Raw genomic sequence first — 27,580 nt, 5'->3', positions numbered from 1 at the left:
TTGTCAAGCAACAAGAACAAGGCTCAAGGACTATGAGTTCCTGTCTAGGTGGGAAGCAGATTTGGATGGGTTCTCAACAGGATGTCTGAACTTCGTAGGGAGACTCAACCTTGGTTAGATCCTCAGTGTTCATGAGTTCCTCCAGCATGCCTAGGTGTTTGATTCTTGTTATCAACATAACATCTTATTTATTTACTGTTCTGTGCATGCTCTTGTTTATCTCCCTAGTTAAACTGAAAACTCTTTTGAGAGATAGAAAGGAAGCCTAAATTTTATGGGTCCCACCTCCCAACATCCAGTGTATAATTATCTTCTATAAAACTATATTGGTTGATTACTTGACCTACCATCCTAGTTGGTGTCAAAGATCCTTTTTTTTGATTGTTCTTAGTGGGCACAAGTTTATTGACACTTGCAGAGGCAAACTTTGCCTGTCAACTTTTAACTTCCATTGATTTTTCCATGGTGTGTGCCAAAACCTTAAATTGATTCCAGTTGCTCAAAAGAGATGCATATTTTTCTTCTACACATTTTAAGGGAAAAAAAAAAAACTTGAATGTATTTTCCCTAGACTAAACCAAAATCAGATAGTTTTTCCAGGAACGTATGAATGAACAACAAAGTGGTTACTTTGGAAGCAGACATGCCATTATATCTGATTTCAGAGAAGTCAAGTAATCCCATATTTCACATGACTCCAGGTAAAAGAAAAAAATACTTAGTTGGCAATAGGAAAGGGGAAAATAAATCCAAAAGCTCTCTTGTGCAGATCTGTGGTACAAAAACTGAGCAATTTGATGTAGAAGCAACACAGCAAGTTATATTAGGGAATATGAATTGCCTTTTAGACAAAAGAATATTCATGACATTTTTGCTTTTTAAAGATAAAATGGTTCTCTTTCTTGATCATAGACTCACAAAATCTTGGATCTGTAAAAGACTTTGGAGAATTAAATTATTTTGCACACAATGCCAAGACAGTGACTCCTCTAGGGCAAGGATCATATTTTCTGCTTCCTCGTCAACATGTCCACAGTGCTGAGTCAAGCGCTGTGCGCTCAGTTCCCTTAAGTAATAGTCGATGATGTGGGTGCTGCTGATTCATAGCTGTAGGGGGTAAAAAGAAAATCTCATCTTCACTTTCTGGATTTGTCTTTCTCTTTGATAACAGCCCATTCTGAGCCATAGAGCTATTATAATAATAGGGATTACATCTTTGAGAGTTTGCCTGTGCCACTCATTCAGATGTCATTTGAAGAGCTACACTGGTGCTTTTGTTTCCTGACGAGCACTGGCCAGCTGCCCTAATGCCTGCAGGCTCCACTTCATAGAGAACCTGCACATTGACCTGCCCATTCAGAAACTGTTGTTAGGACCTTACCTTTATATCACCACAGCACAGTCACTGACAATGACTCCAGATCAATACTCCTCTCAGAGTTTGTCTAGGAAGTCCCACCAGCTGTCACGTAAGGGTAATTAACACATCTCTCGCAATTATGCGTGCCGGTGGAAGAATCTCAAACATTTGGCCGGATAACAAATCCATCCCCTCCGTTAGAGAAAGGTCATTGCTCTGGCCATCTGGATATTTACTTTTCTTCAGAAATAAACTTCATGGAATTTTCTATTGGGAGGGGAAAATGATGAGGACAAAGGGAATTTCCTAGTAAAAATAATCTCCCATTCAACACCAGCCATGCCCACATACCAACAATCTTAGATTTTACATCCAACCGTTATTTTATTTATTCCGCTGTCTATTACATACATCATGCTGAGTCTGCACACTGTTACAGAGGAGCTGTCTTAGATGACCTGACATGTTACTATTGCTCTCTGCAGAAGAGTACATATATCTTTTGCCAGCTATGTGTTCATCAGAGGTACCAGCAACCACTTTGGGGGAAGTTGGAAAAGAAAAGACACTGGGAAGATGCAAGGATGGATAAGTTCCTACGCTTAAGAGGGATACAGGTTAGCAGGAGGGAACACACAAGTGACTGTAATACAATAGTCATAATCCTTAACTGCCAACAAGATACATGAAGCAAAGCCCTGAAGGAGGAAGAGACATGTCTGTGGGGGACAAGGAAGGCTCAGCGGACAGGAGGGCGCCTGAGACGGGACTGGGAAGTGGGGGAAGAGGGCATTTGAGGCAGAAAGAGCTGCGTGAGAGTGAGCTTGGGGGCAGGAGAGTGTGGGGTGTTTGCAATCTGAGAGTAATGCAGTTGGACTGCAGTGTAGAGGAATATGGGGCGTGTGGGGAGATGAAATAACAATGATATGTCAAAACTGGGTCAAGGGACAACTGGAACGCCAAAGTGAGGAATTTAGAATTAATTTGGCAAGTCAGGACCATGAAGGATTTTGAGCAGGAAGATGAAAACTTGGGGAAAAAAGACCTTTGCGACTGTTCCAGGTTGGATTGCATCCCGCCTCCACCCGTTCGCTCCACCCCACCTCTACCCCTGCCCAAGTCCTATGTTGAAGTCCAAGCCCTCCGTGTCTCAGAATGTGGCCTTGTTTGGAGAGAAGGTCCTCACGGTGGTGATCAAGAGAAAGCAAGGTCATTAGGGTGGGCCCTAATTCAATGTGACTAGTGTTCTTATTAAAAGGGGAAACTTGGACACAGAGATATGCATACAGGGAAGACAATGCACAGAGACACAGGGAGAAGACAGGCATCTACGAACCAAGGAGAGAGGCCTGGAACAGATCCTCCCCTGGAGCCCTCAGAGGGAGCGTGGCCCTGCCAACACCTTGGCTTCGGACTTCTAGCCTCCGGAACTGGAGACAATGAATCTCTGTGGTGTGAGCCTCCCCATCTGCACTTTGTTAAGGCAGCCCTAGCAAACTAATACGGTGACAGTGTGTGAGATGGGCCAGAGTGGGCAGAATCGGGGCTCTAGGAATGAAATAACACGTGCCTCACAGAGGATGGTGGCAATGAGAAATGGTGGCAAAAGGAAGAGAGAGAGATGGAGAGAGGCGCTTACGACTGAGCCCCTGGCAAGAGTGTCAAGGTGTAAGGTACAGCCAATCAATAGGCAGTTCCTCGCGCTTTGCTCAGGGCTCAGATCGGGCATGAAAAGGCCTGGGTTCTCATTAACCCTGGCTCTAGCTGCAGGGAGTTCTGGGATCCCAGACCGGTCATGTTCTCTCTCTAGCCCAGTGTCTCTACTGTAAAAGGAGGGGATTGCACTAGATCATCTCACAGATTCCAGTTCCAAGAATTTGGATTTTATGATGCTGATTACATAAAGAAGTTGTGTGTTAAGGTACAATAAAGGCACATTTGTGTGTGTGTTTGCGTGCGTACGTGAGTGAGCTTTATAACCACCCTGTTTCTAAAAGGAACCTGAGGGAACTTTAAGAATTCAGCATCACTGTTTTTCAAAGGGACAACAAAGTAGAATATCAATCCAAAAGAAACCATTACAGGTCACCTGAGATGAACTCATTATTGGATTTGAACTTTAGCTCTGAGTTTCCTGCCAGTTGAGGCAAAAAGAAAAACATATGCTCATTGTCTGATAAAAATCAGTGTAATATGATTAGTTCTTGAGAAAAACATCTAGATATGCTGAGTGCTCAGATAAGATTTCACTTAAAAATATGCTGATTCAAGATATATTAAGCCATGCAAAAATCCATCCTCTTTAATCCAATAATTCCACTTAATCTGAAGAAAGAAAAACAGGGCAGGGAGGATGACTATGCATGTGAAAATGCTTGTCACAAAATTATTTACGAAAGTGCAAAACTGTAATCAAAAGGAGAGAAATAAAAAATAAATTAAAAAAATTTTTAAAAAAAGGAGAGAAATAGTTAAGTTAATTGTACTACCTCCTTTCAGGGTAATATAAAGCAGGCATCATAAATGAAACTCCCCATCAGCAGAGAGGAACAAACACACTAATGATAGGCTCGGTGAGCACCATCGGGATATGAAATGATTTGGTCAGCAAGATTATAACTATATAAAAATAGGGAAAACATCAAAAGGGAGCCCTCAGACAGTAATAATTATGAGAGCATGGTGCTCTTAAGAGTGATTCCCATCCCCCAGACTTCCCAAATTTTTCTTTTTTTTTTTTTGCGGTACGCGGGCCTCTCACTGTTGTGGCCTCTCCCGTTGTGGAGCACAGGCTCCGGACGCGCAGGCTCAGCGGCCATGGCTCACGGGCCCAGCCGCTCTGCGGCATGTGGGATCCTCCTGGACCGGGACACGAACCCGTGTCCCCTGCATCGGCAGGCGGACTCTTAACCACTGTGCCACCAGGGAAGCCCCATACTTCTCAAATTTTTAATAACGTTTTACAATTAAATTTAAGACAACAAGTCAGCTCACATACTGAAGCTTTGCTTTCTAGCTATTCTTTATGGGATTTTATTTTTTAGTTCAAAGGAAAGGAAAAGTTTTCAGAAATGCAAAAATAGCAAACTGTGATTGCACTACTTGGAAGAAGCTGTTGATCAATTTCTTGAAATGGCTTTTGTGTCTTAGAAATGACTCTTTTTTAACCGTGTGCATGTTGGTGGTCACTCAGAAGCTCTCCTTGTTTGCTTCTGAGGTTCCTGAAAAGCTGGCGGAATTAAGCCAGTGCTGAGATGCTATTAGGCGGGTAGTGACGGGTTGGGGTCCGTCCGTCCTCCGCCCATAGTGCCTTCCTAGGCCTGCACATCTTGGTGAAGCCCCTTCCCATGAGCTCCCAGGCACTAACAGTCCTTCTGCATAACCTGCCCCATCGGTCATTACAGATCATTCTTCTCTGTGCCGATCTTGATCTTGTTATTTCTCTGAAGAGAGGATAAGAGCTGCTACCCAGTACTAATTCGAATGGAACCAACTAATTATGACCAAGAACTAGCTCTTAGTGTTGAGTTGAAACATTGAAAACTTTTTAATTTTCAAATCCCTATGGCATGTGAGGACAATCTAGAAATGAGCCATCCTAGGCAATAACTTGAAAAATTGATTCATAGAAGAGAAGCATAGGTGCACGTGTCACTGCTGTTCTTCTTAGAGGTGCATCTGCGGGCTGTTGATGGATGGCTTTATCCCGCAGCTCAGCTCCAAGAGCCGGGAGTGAAGACGGCCTGATCTGTTCCCAGCGGTTTAGCTGTTAAGACTGAGACGGAGACTGTGGGGATCGCCACCCATTTCCTTTCAAGGAAGAGAGTGGGAAAGGTCTGGGGGCTGGAGATAGGTCCCCGCTCTCCACCCGCCCCATATCTGGGCCTCTTGCATTTAAGCCTTCTGTGCTCTCCCTGCTTTGCTCCCGGTCACAAGGGCAGTGCTATATGGAGCTCTGCATGAGATCAGCAATATTTAGTGATTGGAAGGCTGACAAAATGCACTTCCTCATAATTTATTAAAGTTGCTAATACATTCTAAAAATATGTGAAGACCGTGGAAACCTCTGGTAGTATCGCCCAGTGCATTAACCCGCCATTGATTTTGCACCTCAATCAGAGTAAAAGCCAAAGTCCTGATGAGCCTGGTCACCATGCTCTGGTCACTTCACCCTACTCACGTCTCCCATCTTAGTTACTGCTATTGCAAACTCTGCTCCAGCCACATTGCCCTGGTTGCTATTCTAGAATACTCTAGGCACACTCCTGCCTCCGGACCATTGAACTTCCTGTCTCCTCTTACCAGAATCTACCAGGCTTGTTCCCCTGGCTTGTTCCCCTGGTCTCAACTGGCAGCTTCTCACTGAGACCTCCTGCAGTCATGCTAACAAAAACCGCCAAGTCCCCCAGCCACACACGTCCTATCTCACTTAGGTTTCTTTTTCTGCATAGCCCTTATCCCCATCACACTCACTATAGATTTTACTTATTGATCTTGTTTAGTGTCTGTCTTCCCTCATTAAATGTAAGCTCCATTGAGGGTAGGAACTTTTGCCTGTTTTCCTCATTATTCTCTCTCCCTTGCTGAGAACAGTGGCTGACACAGAGGAGGGAGGTGCTCATGAAATATGCATTGAGTGAATGAATGTCTGGAAATGGTAGTGAACTCTGTCTAAGAACGTGATTATTGGAAGCATCATGCCATGATATTTTTCCTCTACTAAGACAATCAGCAGCTTGGACCCTGAGGTCAGAAACTGTAGGTCTGAGGGCTTCTAGGTGGAAGGGAGGAGGTCAGATGACAGGACGCAAGGAATTTTGCCCTTGGCTTTCAAGACAGTTAAGTTAGAGTCCTGACTCTACCACCTGCTAGCTCTGTGACCACCGACAAGCTATGTAACGTAGATGAGTTACTTCTCTCAATTCACTCAATAGGTAACAGGAAGATAAGGATACAAAATTCCAGGGTTGTGGTGAGAATCAGGGTCAAGGTATGTAAAATGTCTGATATAGCAAACCTTTGTGAAATTTTTATATATGTAAATCATTTCTATTAATATGTAGTTGTTTGTGTTATTGGTAAAAGTAAGAATTCACATACTTGTTGGTATTTTCATTTTAGGGAACACATTCAGTCATTTTAAAACTAACTTGCAATAGTATTTTTGTCCTTGTGGAAAAAAAAGAAGCCTACCCTATACGCTTTTATTAGATTCCATTATGTGTTTGTACTATTTAAGAATCCTTAAGTGGGACAAAGCGGCCTCTAAATCAGTGAAAATCGTCTTCAAGTTATACTTGTTTGTCCCCTAGGTCTCATCCCGCAAGGTATACAGCGTCTTGTCTTGCAAAAATCCATGTCTCCCCAAGGTTCATTTGTTAAGCAAACGTTGATGGTGTACAAGCTCTGCCTCTGCCGGGCACTGGGCTCTACGTTTTGGCTATTCTGAGGCAAATGAGAGCACTTCTGCTCAGGAGAAACTTACAATAAGACCTGAGATTGGTCCCGAGAATCCTGATGATAAGAACAGGCATAAGGTGTGATGTACCTCCGAGCGGTGCAGGCTGCTAAAACAGCCCAGGGCAGGCAACACAAAAGTAAAGAGGCTGGAGAATGATGCACATGGAGGAAGGTCAGTTAAACTGGGCCTTGGAGGGGAAGTGGAATTTGAACAATTTGAAAAAGGAAAGAAAAGAAAGGAGGGGACACAGCTTCAGCAAAGTCACAGAGGAACAAGGGAGGCAATGGGGACTCAGGTGTCCCAGCTCCCGCTGCATGTGGCTCTAGGCTGCAAGAAAGGAGAGCAGCAGGGGTGAGACTGGAAAGGAAGCTCGCTCTCTGACAACATGGGAGGCCTTGCTCACAGATAAGGACATCGGGACGTGATTCAGGAAGGAATGGTGTTCCGTGAGGTTCTCAGAGGGAGAAGGGTGCAGCCGGGGCCATAACTGAGGAGGTGCACTCATGGCTGTCAATACCTTTCAGATGCCCAGCCCTTCCAAATGTACATCTCCACCCCGCACCTCTCTCTTGAACTTGAGATTCCTATATCCAGTTGCCTCCTTGACATGCCTACTTCGATATGCTATAAACATCTCAAACTCAGTATGTCCAAAAACAGCTCCTGCGATTTCCCCAATACTGGCTTGATCCATGCCTTTCTGCATCTCAGATGACATCAATTCCACCTTTCCGGTAGGTCATCCCCAAACCCTACCCTGATCTCTTTCATACTCTATATCCAGCATGTCAGGAAATCCTGTTGGATCTACTTTCAAAATATCACCAGAAGCCATCACTTCTCACCACCTCCTTTGCCACCAGCCTGGCCTAAACCATCACAGTCCCTCCCCCGGACGACTGTGCAGCATAACTGGTCTCACTGTGCCTCTGGCCCCCACTGTCTATCCTCAACACAGCAGCCAGGGCAACCCTTCTAAAATAGCCGTCAGATCATGTCACTCCTCTGCTCAAAACCCCCATCTCCTTCAAAGTAAACAAAGGCCTTAAAGTGGCCTACAGGGCCCAGCATGACCCTGTTGCATCTCTGACCTCCTTTACAACTCTGCCCTGCCTCTGGGTGCCCAGGGCCTCTGGCCTCCTGGAACCCCTCCGGGTGCATTAGCTTCAGACACTCCAGGCACACTTCCTTCTTGGGGCATTTGCACTGGTTGTTCTCTGCACCTGAAGTGAGCTTCCTCAGTCAGGCCAGGCCCAACTGTCTACCTCCTTCAAGTCTTTGCTCCAAAATTACCTTCTCAGGAAGGCTGACCCTGCCTACTGAATTTAACAGGGCAATGCACCCCACTTCAGTCCCCCTCATCCAACTTATCTCACCCTTTCTTCCCCCATAGAACTCGACACATTCAACCCTGCGATTTCCTCATTTTTATGCTACGTACGGCTCATTGCCTGTCTGCCCTAAGTAGAAGCTGAGCTCCATGAGGACAGGGTATCTGTGAGTTGTGTTACTGATACAGCCTCTGTTCCTAGAGCGCTTCCTGGCACACAGTAGACAAGCGTTTGGCAAGTGAGCGAAGGGCAGGGCGCTGCAGGAAGGGAAGTCGGTGAGTGGTCTCGCATCAGCATCGGGCCACATCCGATGCTTCACTGGCCTGACGGAGGCAGTGGGATGGAAAGGGAGGGACAATGCAGGAGATGGAGTGGATGTGTATCCAGGGCCAGATGACTCCACGTGGGAGACGTGGGGCTTTGGGAAGAGATGAGGCACCAGACACAGGTTCAATCCCGGGTGGTCCTGTGAGAGTCCCTGGGCTGTGTGCCTTGCCCTGCTCCCCTGTCCTTAGGATCACAGAAGTGACCAGGTGAAATTGAGTAGATAAAAATGAACAAAATACCAGTCCTATAAAAACAGCTCACAACTGCATGTACTCCCAGTGGATCCCACAAAGTGTCAACTCTGCCCTGCTCAACTCTGCCATGCCAGGCCAGGCAGACGTTCCACGCTGGGGTCACCCAGGGAGGTGCAGAGTGCCCCAACCTCCACCGACTATTCCTGGGGAACTGCCCTCATCCGGGGCTTTAGGCCTTTTCAATAAGCAAAGCACAGACGCGTGCCTAAAACGTACGCGCGTTAGTCTTGAACTATGGTTTGATATATGCATAATCCATTTATCTCCCTGATATCCAGGTGCGTCACATGCAGATTCTGAAACCTTGTGCTCTCCCCAAACGGGGTAGTCCCTAGGGCTGCTAGCGGTGCCTCCTTCTGCCCTGAGACCTGCAGATGTGCTGGCAGGGGTCTACTTCGGTTGTTCCCCTCAGTTATTAGTTCGATGTGTTAAAATTCAACCATATTTATTAAATGTCCTCAATCACTTTAATTGGATTTGTAAGAATGCCTGATTTATGAAACACTACATGGATCCTTTCAGCTAATATTAAACTCAAATATTACTCGTTACTATGGTTTCTTCCCTTTCTTCCATTCATGTGTATATGCATTGTAGATCTATGTATCTAGAGTGTCTTAAAGTTAGGAACAATTTATTTTTCATCTTTGTATCCACTTGGGCCTAGCACAGTACCAGGCATATCGTTGGAATTAATAATTTATATTCTCGGAGCATGGCAGTTTTGGCTGAGCCAGGTTGGATCGGTTCAAATCTTGGATCTTCCCCTTATTTGCTGTGTGGCCTTGGGAAGGTTACTTAACCTCTCTGAGCCTTGGTTTCCACTTTTGCAAAATGGGGATTAAAATAAGAGTTACCCTAGAGGCTTATAATGAACACTAACAAGGTCATTCCTGTAAAGCTCTTAGCACCCTACCTGGCACATCGTAAGCATTCAGTAAATGTCACTGAAGTATATGAACATGTGAAAGAAGCACAGGGACCAAGAGCAGTGGCTCAGGAGTAACCTTGTGGAAACCCTGGTTCTGTCTTTTGCTCCTTGTATGACCTGGGACAAGGTGGTTAATCTAGCCAGGTCTCGGTTCTCTCATGTATCAAATGGAGATATTAATAGCACCTCCCCTTCTGATAGGTTTGCCTGAGACAATGCAGGTGAAACACTTAGCACAGTGCCTAGTATGTATTTAATAATAAGTAGTCAGGGCTTCCCTGGTGGCGCAGTGGTTGAGAGTCCGCCTGCCGATGCAGGGGACACGGGTTCGTGCCCCGGTCCGGGAAGATCCCACAGGCCGCGGAGCGGCTGGGCCCGTGAGCCATGGCCGCTGAGCCTGCGTGTCCGGAGCCTGTGCTCCGCAACGGGAGAGGCCACAACAGTAAGAGCCCCGTGTACCGCAAAATAATAATAATAATAATAAGTAGTAGTAGTAGTCAATAATAATAATAATATCAGTATTTATTTGTACTCAACTAATGTTACCATGTATTATTACCATATATGTAATTCTCTTAAAAAACAACAGCAACACAAAACACTGGACCCTCTAATAATGGATTGACTCAGTTTATAAATAAATTTGACCCGCAGTTGCTGGGCTATGAGGAGCTTAAGTATCCAACCTGTAGGCACTAATGGGGAACACTGGGATTTGCTGAGGGACAACACTTCCTCCACAAACAGTCCTAAGAGGGAAAGGGAATGATGTCATATCTCAGTGTTTGGCTGAATCTGACCAGAGGGGCTCCAGAGTCTGGAGCTAGTTCTGCCCCCTGGACCAAAGAGATGCTGACTGAGCCACTGACTGTGTGTCCACCCTTCTAGGTGCATCCCAGAGAAATATTCAGCAGCAGGAAGTCTGAGAAAAATAAGCAGGGTGTCAGCTGAGGGTGGGTGACAGAGAGGACAAATCCAGGTAGATGATCCTTGGTGGGTTTGCAGGTGGGTAGCAGCTGTCCCCCAGTGGGTCACAGACCCAGCCTGAGGAGGGAGCCTGGAGTGAGGCAGTTTCTCAGCTCTTGAACTTGGAAGTGAAGAGAGAAACCCTGTGGTACCCACTGGGACACCCACTAGGCAGACAAGGTGAAGAGGAAAGCAGAAAGTTGGGACGTAGCACAGAGCAGTCGTCTAGCCATCAAAACAGGGGGCCTGACTTGGTATCTGCCAGGGGCAAACAGCCAGCCTCAGTTTAGGATTTGTCCTGGGAGCCTGGGAGAGAATGAATAGGTGAGGCGGTCAGCAGGGAGGGAGTAGGGCAGACCTGGGCTGGAGTCGGCAGGCTTCGTCCTTGCACCCCGTCCTCTAACATCGTTGCTTGGTACATCCAAGTACCTGTGAAGGTGGCCTCACTTCCCAGAAACGCATATCAACCTTTTTAAGAGCAACTTCAAAATGCTGGCCAAACTTACACACTTTCTTTGACTTCCCTCCTGCTTGACTGAGTGATTCCTCTCCCTTCCCCCATCTGCCTCCTCCATACAAATTTAAAATCGAGGACAATCTTCATCGAGCCTTTCTCTGTAATCAGGACATAAAAATTATCCCAACGTTTCTCTTTGAAAATGGGATCTTCAGAGACTCAGTAGGCCTTTATGCATTACTAATAAGTTCTTTAGTGAAACATTTTGTCTTTTACTAAAATAAATCTCTCCTATTAAATCTGCCATGTGAAAAATCTAATAGTGTTTAAGCTGACAAAATTTCATTTGCACAAAATCATTGTACTTGTTAAGGATTTGGGAGTTGTTGTAGTTTGTTTTTGATAAGACAAGGGGATCTTGTTTCTTGAGTTCGCGAAAAGAATTAGAATACCCATTCGCAGAACCAAATCTTTGTGTCAGAAGATAGCATAGTGTTTTGCTGGTTGTAGCCTCCAATCTCATGGAAAAAAACCCATCATCTAGCATTTCTTATAAGTGATTGTACTTGTTTCCAAGGCTGCTGTAACAAGTACCACAAATCAGGTGGCTTAGAACAACAGAAGTTTATTCTCTCACAGTTTTGGAAGCTCAGAGTCTGAAACCAAGGTGTCAGCAGGGCCATGCTTCCTCTAAAGGTCTAGGGAAGGAACTGTGCCAGGCCCCTCTCCCAGCTTCTGGCAGCCGCAGACGTTCTGTGGGTTAGAGATAGCCATCTTTTTCCTGTGTCTCTTCACATTGTCTGTCCCTGTGTCTAAATTTTCCCTTTTTATAAGGACACCAGTCATGTTGGATTAAAGCCCACCTAGATGACCTTATCTTAACCTAATTACCTCTATAAAAGACCCTATCTCCAAATAAGGTCACATTCCAAGGAAGTGGGGCTTAAGACATCAACCCGTCTCTCCAGGAAGACACAATTCAACCCACGACACAATCGTCCCGTGTCACCTCCCTAATTTAGTTCATTATTATGCAAGGGGTCCACTCTGCTCTGAACAAATCTTTTGTATGTTACCCTGCAGCTTCCCCCCACTGACAGCAAGGGGCAGGGGAGGGCACGCTTTTTAGTAATGGGGCCCAGAATTCAGCCTGGTAGACTTTGGCAACTTGGCCTTGGAAAGTATCTTCAGATCTCTCGGAGCTTCACTTTCCTTCCCTTTAAATTGGAGTAATATATTACAAGAATGTTGTGAAGCTGTAATAAGATATTATGTGTGAAGAATGCTTTCTAAGGTGTAATAGGAACGTTGCATGGGATTTTCAGTTTCTTAAAAATGGCTCTTCAGAGGGTCAACAGCACAGGCTGCCATCCGGCCTGGGTCAGATGCCCAGCTCTGCCACTGACTACTTGTGTGACTCTGGGAAGTCACTTCCCCTCTCTGTGCCTCCCTTTTATCCCATAAAATGAGAATATTAACGGTTCCTCTTGTTAAGCACTTGTATTGAAGATGAGAGTGTGATGTACCAAAAGCACTTAGAAACTCCTGGTACATGATATGTGCACTATTATATAAGTCTTTGCTATTTTTATTGAGGGTAAGAGCACATCTCAGTACCCTGTGCGCAATTCCACCCCAGTTTCTGGCCTCGAGCAGATGCTCCACAACGTTTGCTGAATGAATAAAGGAATGGAGGTCCACAGCTCCTGCCCTCAGGAGACAGACGCTAAAGCCCTCACCTCTGCTCTGATCCTCCCCTAGGCGGTGCAGAACTGGCCCTGCAGTGACGCAGGGGCCACGCCCGCCCATACCTCCCCAGGCTGTGTTTCTTGAATCAAGTGCAGCTTCCTCCTGCAGCTGCTCAGTTTGCAGGTCAGTCTCAAGGCAGCGAGTAATACACACCAGCCCAAGAGGAATGTGCTTTTCTTTGTTACTAAAACTGAATGCACCCTGAAAAGGACACTCTACCCTTCCATCTCCTTCCAGCGCTTCTTCACCTGATTGGCCCTGTTTTCCTGGTCTTTTTCCCCATCTTCCTCCCCTTCCTGCCCACCCCCCCTTCCCAATGCCCCATCCATACCTCACCCACCCCTTCTCCCACCTCCTCCTGGAAGCCTTACCCAGCTTGACACCAACAGCCAGGGCACTCTGGCCTTGTCACAAGTATATTCATAATGAGGTGCGATATGCAAAATCTTTTAATATAAATACCTCCCAGGGCAGTGACCTGGGTCAGGGAGGCCCCCCCTTGCTGTGCCGGATTTAACTCTTTGATCCCTGGGATCCAGGAGGGAGAGGTGGTAGGATCTGGGGGAAGGGGCCAGAGTGACCAGAGAAGTGGGGAAAACACCTGACAGGCCACAGGCTTGGGACTGTGGCTGTTTTCTAAGTGGAACCGAGGTATTTATACCCAGTAAATGTCAGCCTTTAAGGCTGATTGTCTGCCAGTGTCCGAATTCCAGGAAGTTCCCTATGGTGGGTGGGGGGGGGGTAGGTGATTGACCACGTGGTTTTCAAATCAGACTGAAAGAGACTGTACAATAACAGAAAGTGTAAAACAAAGTTTGTGTCTTTGGCTAGATTTCACTTATTTGGAAAATGACCAGCTTCTGAACATACTGATCAGCTGATGATAAAAAAAACAGCAGCCAATATTTCCTAAGCATTTGCTTTGTCTCAGGTGCCGTGTGAAGGCCTTTATAAGGCTTCGGGAACTTGACCGCCCCCCCAGAGTGGTCATGAAGTAGTCTGGCTCGTTTTAATTGTCCAAATCGCCAACCCTTACTCCCTACCTACCCACATCCCTCCGCATATACGCAACTACATAATCCGATAAAGATCTTGGTCTGAACGTGGTATGTGCCTTCCACTAGAGTCATCCCTGGCCCCTAAGCTAGGCAGAGTTCCCTACAATGTGTTCACAAAGCGCCTTGAATTCCCCCGTATTGTGGCATGGCTCACTCTGTGTTTTGACTGCCCATTTACTATCACAGGGCTCGGCACGTGATTTGCTGGAGGAGAGAGAGGACAGTCATTCGATAACGTGCACTGAGTGCCCACCATGTGAGGGTCTCTGTACTGAGAAGTATAAGACATAGACCAGAAAGGCCTGCCCTCCCCACACAGGAAACCTCCTAATGCTGTGAGATTAATATTGCATAGAGCTTCTGTTTCACCCACGGCCATAGCCACGCATACACGGATGAACGTGATGTCAGGAAACTGGACACTCTAAAGTCAGACAGCAGCTAGACCGGTTTTGTGTTATGTCGGTACATTATCACAATCCACACTGCCCAGTGTTCCTCTGTGACTCAGAAGATATTAATCTTTTAGCTAAATAAAATAGTTTTGAAATGAAGCATCTGATGCTTGGAAATCAGCTTCCTTAAATCTCTGGAAAATGGAGGGACTATTTTTGGCCTCACTGATTTCTCTTAACTGGCACATTTTCAGTTAACATATAAAGTTAACAAGATGGATAATCCTTACCAGTAAAGACAGGGCTTGGCGCCTCAATCAAACTGACAAACAGCTCTTTCCAGTCATAAGACACAGTAGTCTGAGACACTTAAACTGCCCAGGCTCAAGGACAGAGAAAAGAAGTCGAAGAGAAAAACAGTGAAAAAGAATTCTTCACATAATTGGAGAAGCAAGGGAAGGAAACACGCTCGGTACATTTTGAAACATATATAAAAAAATAAACTTGAGGGCTTCCCTGGTGGCGCAGTGGTTGAGAGTCCACCTGCCGATGCAGGGGACACGGGTTCGTGCCCCGGTCCGGGAAGATCCCACCTGCCACGGAGCAGCTGGGCCCGTGAGCCATGGCCGCTGAGCCTGCGTGTCCGGAGCCTGTGCTCCGCAACGGGAGAGGCCACAACAGTGAGAGGCCCGCGTACCGCAAAAACTAACTAACTAACTAAATAAATAAACAAACTTGAGTCTTAATGTTAACAAATTAATTGATTGATTAATTAAACTTCTCAGGCAGCCAAATCCATTAAAAAATAAAATTGACACGTGCTTTGAAATGGCAAACTGCAAACAATTCACCCTCTTTGCCTCTCTTCCCCATTTATTAATTTTTATGTTTCATCTGTTTAAACGGTCACAAATTAGGTCTTAACAGCCCAATAGTGCTTGAAGGAATAGGGCAGTTACATTGGCATGACTATAATGAGTCACAGATCTGCTCCTAGAGCACTGGTGATGGCCCCAAGGTCTTCCAGCTCTCCGGGGATTACAGGCTGCCCTAAATGCAAACCTAGAGAGGGCAGACTCAGAAGCATTCGCAGCTCCCTGTAAGGAAGGGAAAAGCGCCAGCCTTGGGGAAGAGGGCTGGACCTCGCCTGCTCAAACCAAGGCCTCTGGGTTTTTTCTCCCACTTTCAAAAACCTTGAGACATTTTGAAACTAGGGAAACTGAGGCTGTGAGCATCTGATTCCCCCCCAGCCAGTTTAGTCACTTAGAAAACATCTGCTAAACACTTTACATGTCACAGGGACCAAAGCAGTGGTCTATTTGACTGAATTTTCCACTGTAGGTACTTAATAGATCCTCCTAGACTTAATCGATTTTGACTTAATTTGCCACGTCTGCTGATGCACTTCATGCCCCGCCTGTCACACAGACCGCTCACAATTCTCATAACATATTGGGACTGTTGCCAACATACCTCCCAGGTGTCACCCTTCACTGTAACTGTTGGTTTATGTGGCTTTCTCCTTTTACTAGATGAGGAACATTCAAGGGGGAAATAGATGTAGAATTGACGATGTATAGCAAATTACGACTTTTTTCAGAGCAACTGTGGCTGTCTCTCGAGCTCTCACAGACATCGGAAAGAGTTGAGATATGGGAACATCATCACCCCCATTTGACAGATAAGAAAATTGAGGCACAGAATATTATACATTATCTGCAAAAGTTAATCTAACCGTTTAGGGATGAAGCCACAACCAGAATTCCAGGATTTCCCCACTATAATGCATAGCTGCTTTAAACTCTGCATTAGTCATGCCATGTTAATCAGGCCTGGCAAGTTTCAGCAGGACAGATATCAAAGAAAAACAGATCTGAGGTTCTTCCAAAGAGAGAAATGGCCAAGGCTGGTGCTAACTGTGAGAACAAGAATAGTGTTAAAGAGCTGGGTAGACAGGCCAGAGAGAAGCACCGTGATACAGAAACTGAACTAGTTATCAGCAAGGTTGTTTTTATTTTTATTTTATTTATTTATTTATTTGCTTGGTTTTTGGCTGCATTGGGTCTTCGTTGCTGCGCGTGGGCTTTCGCTAGCTGTGGTGAGCAGGGTCTACTCTTTGTTGCAGTGTGTGGGCTTCTCGTTGCGGTGGCTTCTCTTGTTGCGGAGCGTGGGCTCTAGGCGCGCGGGCTTCAGTAGTTGTGGCACACGGGCTTCAGTAGTTGCGGCATGCGGGCTTCAGTAGTTGCAGCGCACAGGCTCTAGAGCGCAGGCTCAGTAGTTGTGGCGCACGGGCTTAGCTGCTCCACGGCATGTGGGATCTTCCCAGAACAGGGATCGAACCCGTGTCCCCTGCATTGCCAGGTGGATTCTTAACCACTGTGCCACCAGGGAAGGAGGATAATAAAAACTTACAGAGGGCTTACTATGTGCCAGGAACTGCTCAAACACTGTATATGCATTAAATCTTAATCCTTACACAAGTCTATGAGGGGGGAACTATTGTTATCCCCATTTTACAGATGTGGCAACTGGAGGCCACAAGGTCCCATGGCAAGAACAGCAGAGCTGGATTTTGAGCCCAAGTAGTCCAGTTCCAGAGACTGTTCCCTTTACCACTGGTTTCAACTGCTTCTCCAGGAAAGGTTCCAAGATAGAACAGGCTTCAGGAATGTGACTCCAGGACATCAGGATTTCGCTAAGTTGGTTTCACGCGTGCGGAACGCAAGGGAATCTGAGAGGTTCTTCAGTGGCTTCCATGGACCTCCCAAGCAGGCTCCTGGACTCAGAGCATCCCAGCAGGCCACTTTGGGAACGCATACCATTTGCCCCCAGTCTCAGAGTCAGATTCTCCATTCCACAGCCAGGCCTGCTCCCTTGAAAATACCATCACATGCTGAAAGCAGTGAGCAGCCAGGACCCAACGGGAAGAGGAGGAATTCAGTGGATCAGGCTGTGACCCTGGGCCTCAACTGGAATTATTTCCCAAAAGGGCCTTTGTAGAGCCTGCTGATCAATGGCGTGGCCCACGCTAAGAAACAATTTAAATTATCCCCGAGTCGTACAGCAGGGGCCTATTGTCAGTTTGAATTGCAGATCATATGAAATCCATTGCTTTTCCCATGGAAAACTAATGGGATATAGTTGTCTGTTAGCTATTCCTATGGGCCAAACTCCTATTGTTAATCCCTTTAATAATCTCCTAATTAATCTGTTTTCTTTTTTGCTTCCATATTTTAATTGACTTTTTCAATTAGGAGCATACTAGGAAAAGACTCTAAATATTCCTGGTTTTAAAATAAGTAATTGGAAAACCTCATTTTCCAATTACGCTTTTCCTTTCTCACACCAACCTGATTCTGAAATTTTTTCTTAGCCAAAGCTGCATTTATTTTCTCCCACGTCGTGCAATGTAATGACCATGTAATTCCGATAGCTACGATCTGGTGTTCTGACAAGTACATATTAGTTATTCAGCATCTTTCCTCATCCTGTTAAGAATCAACATGGGTATTCTGCATTAGAATCTTTCATGGTCGCTTATTTTAATAAACTTAATTCAGCTTGAAATTCTCACTTGCTTCTAACCATCCTCCCTAAACTAAATTTTCCTGGAGTAGAGATTATTTTGGGAAGCAGAATGAAGCGCACAAATCCTATGTAAACTACGTCAGAATTCTGTTATTGTTTTTAAATAAGCGGATTCCAAACAATGCAAACCATAACAACATTAGAGATACAAAATCTAATAATCAGGGTAAGATTTTATACGTAGCGTAAAACATAAATCTGATCTTGCGCTTCTCCTGCTTCAAAACTTTCAGTGGCAATGAAGTTCATAGCCCTTAACTTGACTCCCAAAGTTCCTTGTTATCTGGCTCTAGTCTACTTCTTCCCGTTTTATCTCTTATCATCCCCCCACTGCAACCCACACCCCCTTCTGTATTCCAGCCTTGAGAGACTTCAAGAAGGCCCCCAGATGGTACATTCTCCTAGCACGTCCTCTTCCTTTTGTCCTCATTTTGTATTCTCCCCCTCAACACACAAATACACACACACACACACACACACACACACACACACATACACACACACACTTTAGCCCTCACTCACTCCCTTGCCAAGTTCCTTCTCATCCTTCAGGTCTCAGTTTAAATATGTCACTTCCTCAGAGCCCTCCTTTGCCACCAGTCTCAATTCTGACCCTCTCCCACCATTGTCTCTCAGCCTTCTCCTCCAGAACAGGGACCACAGTTTGTAATTATACATTTATCTGTGTCACTGTTTGGCTAATATCCGTCTTCACCACCTGATTGCAGGCTTCAGGCAGGGAGGCAGCAGATCTTGTGTTTACTCACCTTTAGTTAACTAGCACTTAGCACAAGACCTGGTACACAGCAAGGTCTCAATCAATATTTGTTGAATGAAGGAAGGAATGAGACCCTAGCCCGGAAATAGACCAAGAACAATGGTGAGTGTGATCCAGACCACCTGTCATTTCTAAACCTGCTGCATCCCACCCGGGGTGGGCGGAGCCCCTGAGGGCTGCAATCTCCACATTAGACCCTGGTGTGGGACCATCTGCCTAGACTCCTCCAGGGCTCCCATTTTCCAGTTCTAGAAGATTCTTCACAAAGACTCTGGAATGGTGCCCTCCCACTCCATCCCACAGAAGCTGTGCCAGCCCCCTTCTCCAGGGGCTGGACCCTCACCTCTCTTATCTCTCGGAAACAGTGTTTAACCAAGGGAGGAAGAGTTAAAATAAAACAAAAAAAAAACAATCCTAGCAGCCACAGGAAGACTTTCCCAAGACATTTTCGTCTTCATTTCTTGGACTAAAATTGGGAGACGCTATTTTTGACACTTCTGTTTTGTTTCACAATGATATACAAAGATGCTTTACATTTCTGCTCACTGCCCTCTCCCGTAGGGTTATGACAACTTGCTTTGATAATCAACCGTTTTTGTGCGATGATGTGTATCCTGACAGATCTTACGCCTTAACAAAAACTTCCTTACCAATTGTTTACTGTGTCAAATAGTTATATTTTGACAGTAAGTTTTCCTTTAGGATTTTAGAGTCCTATAGTATCCCTTACTAAAATTCTGCTGCCTGGAGTTTCCCAGGCTTTGAATTGTATGCCTCATACATCTGTGCTGCAACACCCTTCAAAATATTGATGCTAGACTGAACTATGTTCCAGGGCTCTCTCCTCAAATATGGATACTTGCAGAAATATCCTGAAGACTTGAAAATAATTTTAAACATAAGATATTTGAATAAGTATAATTAAGTACTGATTGTTTTTATCATGTTTCGAAATGAAAAGCTCCTCTAGAGAAGCAACAAAAAGCCAATCAAAACATAACTAAATCTGTAATCCTGCATTTACTGTAAAGAAAATGACATACAAATATCTTTTCTTTCTTTGGTAATGCTGACAACGCTTCCCCAGTGCTTACTACGTGCCAGGCATTCTCTACACCTTGTGCCTGTATTAGCTCATCTAATCCTACAACAGCCTTGAGAGGAAAACACAATAATTATTTTCATTGTATAGATGAAAACACCAATATACAAGAAATTCAAGTAATCTGCTCGAAGTTACAAAGGTAGGAAAAAGCAGAGCCAACTTATGTGCCCAGGCATCTGCCTCCAGAGCCTGTAAGCCTAACCACTCCTCTGACCCCCTTCCGACAGACAGACCCAGGCAAGTGATCTTTCTCCACTCCCAAATCCTCATATATATTCTATTATATATATATGTATTTTTTTTTTTTTTTTGCGGTGCGCGGGCCTCTCACTGTTGTGGCCTCTCCCGTTGTGGAGCACAGGTTCCGGACGCGCAGGCTCAGCGGCCATGGCTCACGGGCCCAGCCGCTCCGCGGCATGTGGGATCCTCCCGGACCGGGGCACGAACCCGCGTCCCCTGCATTGGCAGACGGACTCTCAACCACTGCGCCACCAGGGAAGCCCTCTATTATATTTTAAATTGTGTTAAGTAGCCTATTATTCTATGACGGAGAATGCTAGATTTTTATCCTCCCTGGATTTTTAACTGTTGCTAATAAATAGGTTAGTACAGTGAGGTAATTGAGTCAGATAAACCTAGATTTAAAATCCAGCCCTACCACTTACCAATTATCTAACCTTTGGAAAGTTTCTTGATCTTTCTGGGTACATTTGCTGTTTTGTAAAATAGGGATCATTACAGCTGTTATAAGGAGAAAATGAGATAACCATGTATAAATTGTCTGGCACATGGGTAATCAGTAATATACCTCACTCCAAGTGTGTAAGTAAGAACAGTAGAAAATTGTATTAATTCTCATGGAAAAGAAGGTTCCATCAATAAATTACTAATTCGATGTTGTAAATCATGTTCCATTGGCTGAAAATAGTTTATGTAGCTCCTTAAGAGTCCCAGTTGTATCAAGAGATGACAGCATTCACAAAAAAAACATATTTTTCTAGCCTCATCGAAATTTTTACCTGAAGCATTACATTAGAAGACTAATGATCAAATTGACAATTATATGAACGAGCAAAATAGAATAGCCAAACTGGTAGAAGTGTGGATGTTTCACAAATTCCAACTCCATTCTCTGGAACTTTGTTTTCCCAAACCCCCACATGAGGCCATTTGTACATTTGTACACAGAGGCCCATATGTGTACCCTGTATACATGAGCCTCTCTGGGTGTCATCTTCCAAGTGAACTGACTGTGTTTGAAGAGAGTTTGAATTGGGCTTGTCAGACAGAAGCCTGGGGAGACTTATCCTCTATACAAGAAATGTCACTCTGTTCAATTCTCCTCCACCCCTGATGATGGGCAGTAGCCACGTCCCGTGACCACCTCCCACAATAGATGATAAGAATGTATTTGGACACCTGACATAAGGCAGCCAGTCCATAGGCTGGTCATACTCCTGTGCTCTAGGAGCTGGCCCAATCTGAATGCTTTCTTGGAGATTTTATTTTAGAAAACCCAGAGACTTGGGCAATTGTCAAGGGAGGACAGAAAGAGAAGTAAAATAAGACATGCCTGAAGCAGGTTGGTAGGGCTGGAGGGACCCTAGGACATCACAAAACAATGAGCAAAGTAAAGTTAGGATTAAAACTTTACCTTAAAAATCTGCAGACAGAAGCAGATGGAGAGAGAAAGAGATTTCTAGACTGCTTTGACTTGGATTATTTATTTTTAACTTTTTATTTCGTATTGGAGTACAGTTGATTAACAATGTTGTGTTAGTTTCAGGTGTACAACAAAGTGGATTATTTTAAATTGTGGGTCCAGTTTGCCAGTATTTTAACAGTGGACCTTCCAGTACTTGACCCAAGATGTCTGTTTTCTCCCTTAGGATGCTGAATGAAACATCGACAATATGAACTTGAGCCTAAGGAGACATGCTGCCCTTGCCCATTGTTACAGAATAAGTTTAGCGGAAACGTGACCAATTCCTTCTGGGGTCCCCGGTGCCCGCCTCTGTGTCCTCCCTACAGAGGGCGGCACAGCCTCTCATGCTGCTAACACGGGTTGATGAGTGCAGAGCACCAGGCTGAGCCCAGGACTCCTGTCTGCCCTTCTCCGCGGCAGTGTAGGAGGCTGACATTTGGGAGGGAGCCTGCGCCACCACAAGTACAGCTGAAATGAGCAGGGGGCAGCGTGCGAACTCCAGATGTTTAGAATTAGGATGACTATAAACAAATTTGTTTGCCCAGATCCACCCAGCTTGCTTTTTAAAATTACTTTTATATTTGGTAAACAAACCCATATTCTCTTTTCTTGGTTGCAAATAAGACTAATTCTTTAGAGACTGACAGTCCCCATACTGGTTAACACAGTTCGTTATTCTTTCTCCAGAAATTGCATACTTCACATATCAACGTGATTCTCTCAATTGGTAGTTTTGAAAACTTGGGAATTCAGTATAAACACTACCATTTGTGATTACTCTTCAAGACTGGTTTTAGGCACACCTGTCACCTAATTAATTTTTTTTTTCACTTTGCCAACTTTAACATCCCGATGTTACTTTAGCTGTAAACACTCTTCACTACCTCATATTGTGACATTTAATTTTATACAACTGTCACGGGACTGGGGCAGGGACATGGGCTGCAGCTTTCGTGTATTAGAGCAAACTGCTCTGTTGCAGGTGATCATCTGAGTTCATGCCTGGAAATTTCACCTGTGCATCAGTTACTAAGAAATGTCCGCCCTATTCTACCACCGCCTCTTCTTCAATCATCTGATTTAGGGGTGTCTTCAGCCACGCTGGAGCACACATTTCAAGACCTTCTGATTACTTTCCCTGCTGCACAAATGTGGCGCATAATTATTCGCATTTTGTTATCACTCCAGCACAAACCAACGTTTAGCAAGTTCAAAGCTTCCTTTTGATAAGTCACAATAAATATGCTCCTCTGATGGCCTCCCACACTGCCTAGAAGGGTCCGACTTTACTCTCAGCAGTCACGTTTCCTTAGGGTCTTTTGTCAGAGTTAGAATCCACTAAAAACAACAACATTTCAGGACGCTTCTCTGTTCAACAGGTCTGAGCAAGGCTGATAATCATCGAATGCCTGATTCACCCCTTGTATGTTCCAACATACGTGTGCACGCATGTGCACACACACAGATACACACCTTCATATATAAGGAATGATTGTGAAATGGTTGACAACAGAGTTGAAAGCTACTTATGACAGTCCTAAGACCAAAACTCTTTCTTCCAGGGCCGTTGTTCAAGAGAGAACTGCAAGTATCTTCACCCTCCAACACATTTAAAAACTCAACTCGAAATTAACGGGAGGAACAATTTGATCCAGCAAAAAACTGCAGCAGCAATGCTTGCCCAGCAGATGCAATTTATGTTTCCAGGAACCCCACTTCATCCAGTGGTGAGTACATTGCATCTCATGATGGGCTTGATGATTAAAGTGTTGGTACAGGCAAGGCCACGTTGACCTAAAATGGTGTCCCCCTACTTTGTCTCTTTGGCTACCATTAAAGCAAATAGCTTTGAAGCTAACTAGATGCTGAAAATAGGGTTTTTAAGATTATTTAAATGGAAAAACGCATGTAGAAACTGTAGGCAAAGACAATTTCTAATCAATATCTGGGAAATCTGTGTCACTCCAACTAGTGACAGTAACCTCCATATTTCTCACCAGGAACCTCCCTATTTGAACCATCTTAGAAGGGCGATAGTTCTACGTTCTCATTTAGAGTATGAATTGATGATCTATGCAAAGAAGAGATTCTGATGCCTAAAACATTATTAGCAATGCAACAGATAGATTATTTAGTTCAATGGTATCATTTTAAGGAAGGGGAAAATGAAACCACAGAAGTTAGTGGATTTACCCAATGTCCTGCAGCTAATCAGTTGTGGAGCTGAGCCTGGACCTCAGACATCTTGACCAGGGCGCTTTCTGCAGTCTGCTCCTCCTGGAGCCTGGCAGAGGCATGAAGGAAGGCTGCCTGAGCCACCCACGCCTCCCGTCTCAGAGGCCTGCAAAGGGTGCAGGAGCTGAGGCAAGGCCCACAGGATTAAACGCCCAGAGAGTCCAGTACTGTGTCATATTTTCTCCCTCATTTCACAGTGTTTGAAAGTACTTCCTTAAAGGTCTGGAAATTGCTCTAGGAATGAGGCCCTGAGAAAAAGGAGTGCATTTTGGGGCTTTAGTGAATTTCATTTACACTTGTAAATTTTTTGTCAAAAACAAGCTAATTTTTTAAAAAACAAAGCCAGTGAAGTGAGTGAAATTCGCTCTTTTTTAAAAAAAAGGTGCATAAAAAAGAGATGATTGTTTAAAAATCAGTCTTTATTGTATGAAAATTCTATGTCATTGAAAGATGCTAAATGAAAAGGGATAGCTACCAGGGAGTTACATTTTCTTGTTGTGCGTCCATGAGATGTGATGGGGAAGGTGGGGTTTGGTCCAGGAAGAGGGGAGAGAATCTGGGCAGATTGTTGGCAATTCTGCTTGTCTCCGGGTTTCTGCCCAAGAATAGCAGCACAAAGTAACCAGGAACCAGCTCTGCCCAGAGTAAAAAAAAAAAAAAAGTGCAGGTGCAGGGGACTCCAAGATAAATCAGCTACAGTCTTGTGGGTGTAGACAGACTCAAGGAAAAGACAACATAAGATTCAGGCCCAGGGCATTATGATTTTGGATGAGGCAGGAAAGGCTGCCTGAAGGAAGTCCCAAATAAGTACATCCTAAAGGATGAGTAGGAGCTATCCTAGTTGTAAGGACAACACAGGTAGAGTTCTGAACACATTTAACACCAAATACAGGCGTTTAAGTGGATCTACTTAAAACCATTCACATGTATATTTATGGTTCTCTTTATTGATACACATGTATAAATTATTTTATTAAATTACCTAAATGCTAAAATAATTTAATTATACATATTAAATGACATCTATGGGAATAAACTTAGAACCACCTAGGTCAACATAGCAACAGTGCATTATATCGTTTTAATCATTCACTACTTATTTACTTAGAATTTGTAAGGATTGACCCTGGTACCCAATAATGGCAATGTTAATAAGAAAATTCCATTCCTGTTATAAACTATTAGTTGAATTTTCTTTGAAAGTTATGTTTATGTATTGTCTCATATATTAATTAGAAGACAATAATCACAATTACTCTATGAAGAAGGAATATTACACTTAAGTATTTTAATAGAGGTTTTTAAATCACAAGAAAAATTAGAACGAAAAATGTAATAAACTTAAAAATCATTAACTCTACAAACAAATAACTTCAGAGTCTCAGGAATGAATTAGTGACTTAATACAAGGTAGTAGGCCAAATAATGGCCCTCAAAGGTACCTGGAAATGTAAATGTCACCTTACAAGGAAATAGGGTCTTTGTAGATGTGATTAAGCTAGGCATCTTGAGATGGGGAAATTCTCCTGGATTAAATGCAACCACAAGCATTCTTATAAGAGAGGCAGAGGGAGAGTTGACACACATACGGAAGAGGAGAAAGGCAATGTGCCCGTACAGGCAGAGACTGGAGTGATGTGGCCACTAACCAAGGGATGCCAGCAGCCACCAGAAAATGGAAGAGATAAAGAATGGATTCATCCCTAGAGCTTCCAGAGGGAATATGATCTTGCCAAAGCCTTGACTTTGGCCCAGTGAAACTGATTTCAGACTTACGGCCTCCAGAACTATGAAAGAATAAATGCATGTTGTTTAAGCCACCAGGTTTGTGGGAATTTGTTAGACCAGACACGGGAAATTAATACATGCAGAAATTGCTTAAGACAAAGAAATTGATAAACATAAAGTAGCCAGTATCCCTCCATTTTTAGGTTTCCTTCTTAAACTTCTCTAAAGAGCTATGCATATTTTTTCCACTCCCTTTATCTCCCATCTCCCCTGAACCCATCTGCTGAAATCTCTCACCAGTGACCTCCATGTTGCTAAACCAATGGGCATTTCTGCTTTTATTGTACTCTTTCCACCTCTTAGTAACATGCAATCAATCTCTCCTTCGAGGAGCACCCCTCGCTCTCTGATCGTTCCTTCCTCTTCTGACTCCATTGCCCATTCTTTTCCTCTGTTATATGTTGAGGCTGCTATACACTGATGTTCCCAGTGCTGGACCGCTCTCTCATTTACCCTCTCCTTCATGGTCTCATCCATTTCTGAGGCTCTGAATCATCTACAGGCTGAGAACTCCCAAATGCACGTTCCCAGTCCAAACCTCTCCTCTGAGTCCCAGGTTCAGGTATCCAGCTTCCTCCTGGACTCACCTTCAAATTTCTCACAGGAACTTGACATGTTCAAGACCCATTTTTTAATTCTACGACACTTCCATCTCAGTATGTGCAACCAGCAGTTTCAAACCAAAACCAAGCAGATTCTCTCACATCCAGTTCATCAGCAAATCCTGTCATATGTGCCTTCAAGTCCATCTACTTCTTCTCCCAGCACCTCGTCTGAGCCGCCAAGTATTTCAAAATACTTTATAAGCTGTTCCCTCCTAACCTCTCAAGTTCCACTCTTGCTTTATTCCAATGTATCCTGCACACAGCAACCGGCATACAGTTGCCTTTAAACACATAAAGGCATCATATCACTCCCTTTCTTACAACCCTTCGCCTTCCCATTTCACTGGAGACAAAGCCTAAACATGTAACCTTGACTTTATCTATAGTGTCATCTGTGATCATGTCCCTTCCCAGCTCACCAACTCATTCTGGGCCACTCTTCCTTTGTCCACTGAGACCAAACCAAACTTTCCGTTCTGTGAACACACAGAGCTCTTGTTTGCCTCAAGGCCTTTGCTTTTGCTGGAAGTTTCCTACTACTCTTCACGTTTTAACTTCATCTTATTCATAAGGACTCCAACTCTATCCCCTGCGACCCACCACCAATCTCTGTCATTACCAGTGAGGCCTCCTCATTTCTGCTTATCCATAAAAATGAATTGTCATTTTATTTCTTTGTCCTTCTCCATTAGGGTTTAAGTTCAATAAATGTAGACACAGTGTTCTGGCACCATGTCTGTACCACCAATGAATATTTACTGAATGAATGAAAATGCAAACTGTTCTTTCCTCTTCTGTCTCAAATTCATTACATTTCAAAAGTCTCATTCACCTTATTCCTCCTACCAGTTTTTCTTTCTCCAATTCCTAACAGAGTGTAACAGCAATTCTTCCTTCCCTTCCCTTCCCAGCACACTGCCCCCAACCCCTCACCTCCCACACAACCTTCCCACGTACACTCAAGATAAAGCAGCAGGTGGGTAGCCTTTAGTAGGACAGGGATTCAAGAGCCTATGCAATCCGGTCCTTGGGGGCAAGGTCTAGTGTTGAGTATTCTGTGCTCCAGAGATGCTTCCAGGAGTAAAGGGAGAAGGCTTAAGAGATGTCATGTTTTAGGCCTTTCAGTTTGAGTGCCAAATACCTACCCTTTGAAGTCAGAGCTTTCTAAATGTATGAGCTCTCACGCTCTTGTTTTAAAAAGTCAATTGACTACATTTTAGAGCCATAAAATACCTCAGGCCACTTAGTCATTCCTCCCCAGCCCTGATCCTTCCTCGCCACTACAAAATATCAAAGAGCATGTGTGCACATGTGAGTGTGTGATCTCTGAACCCAGACCTACTCCTGTAAGGTACTGAGAAGGAAGAGTGGAGAGCGAGAAACACAGGCAGGTGGGGTGAAGTCCAGAGCGAAGATGCCGAGACCGGCATTTCGGACATGGTTTTCTTCCAGAAGACTCTCTGCAGCTCTTGTCCTCTGGCCTCTCT

The 27,580-nt window shown here is 44.4% G+C and overlaps 1 protein-coding gene across 19 annotated transcripts in view; it reads left to right on the top strand.

Annotated features, from left to right (window-relative positions):
* The window catches only part of MBNL2 (muscleblind like splicing regulator 2), a 152,848-nt gene that overhangs the window by 75,489 nt on the left and 49,779 nt on the right, over positions 1-27,580 (top strand). For all 19 annotated transcript variants that reach the window (XR_007473135.1, XR_004485263.2, XM_033435111.2 and 16 more), the window contains one exon: positions 23,028-23,192. Coding sequence is in view for 17 of the 19 variants with exons in the window: in XM_033435111.2 (XP_033291002.1) it covers positions 23,028-23,192 (165 nt within the window). In the remaining 2 variants the exon portion in view is untranslated. The remainder of the gene's footprint in view (positions 1-23,027; positions 23,193-27,580) is intronic.

This window comes from Orcinus orca, chromosome 18 (assembly GCF_937001465.1).
Source record: "Orcinus orca chromosome 18, mOrcOrc1.1, whole genome shotgun sequence".
NCBI lineage: Eukaryota > Metazoa > Chordata > Mammalia > Artiodactyla > Delphinidae > Orcinus > Orcinus orca.
This window is presented reverse-complemented; position numbering and strand designations above follow the sequence as displayed.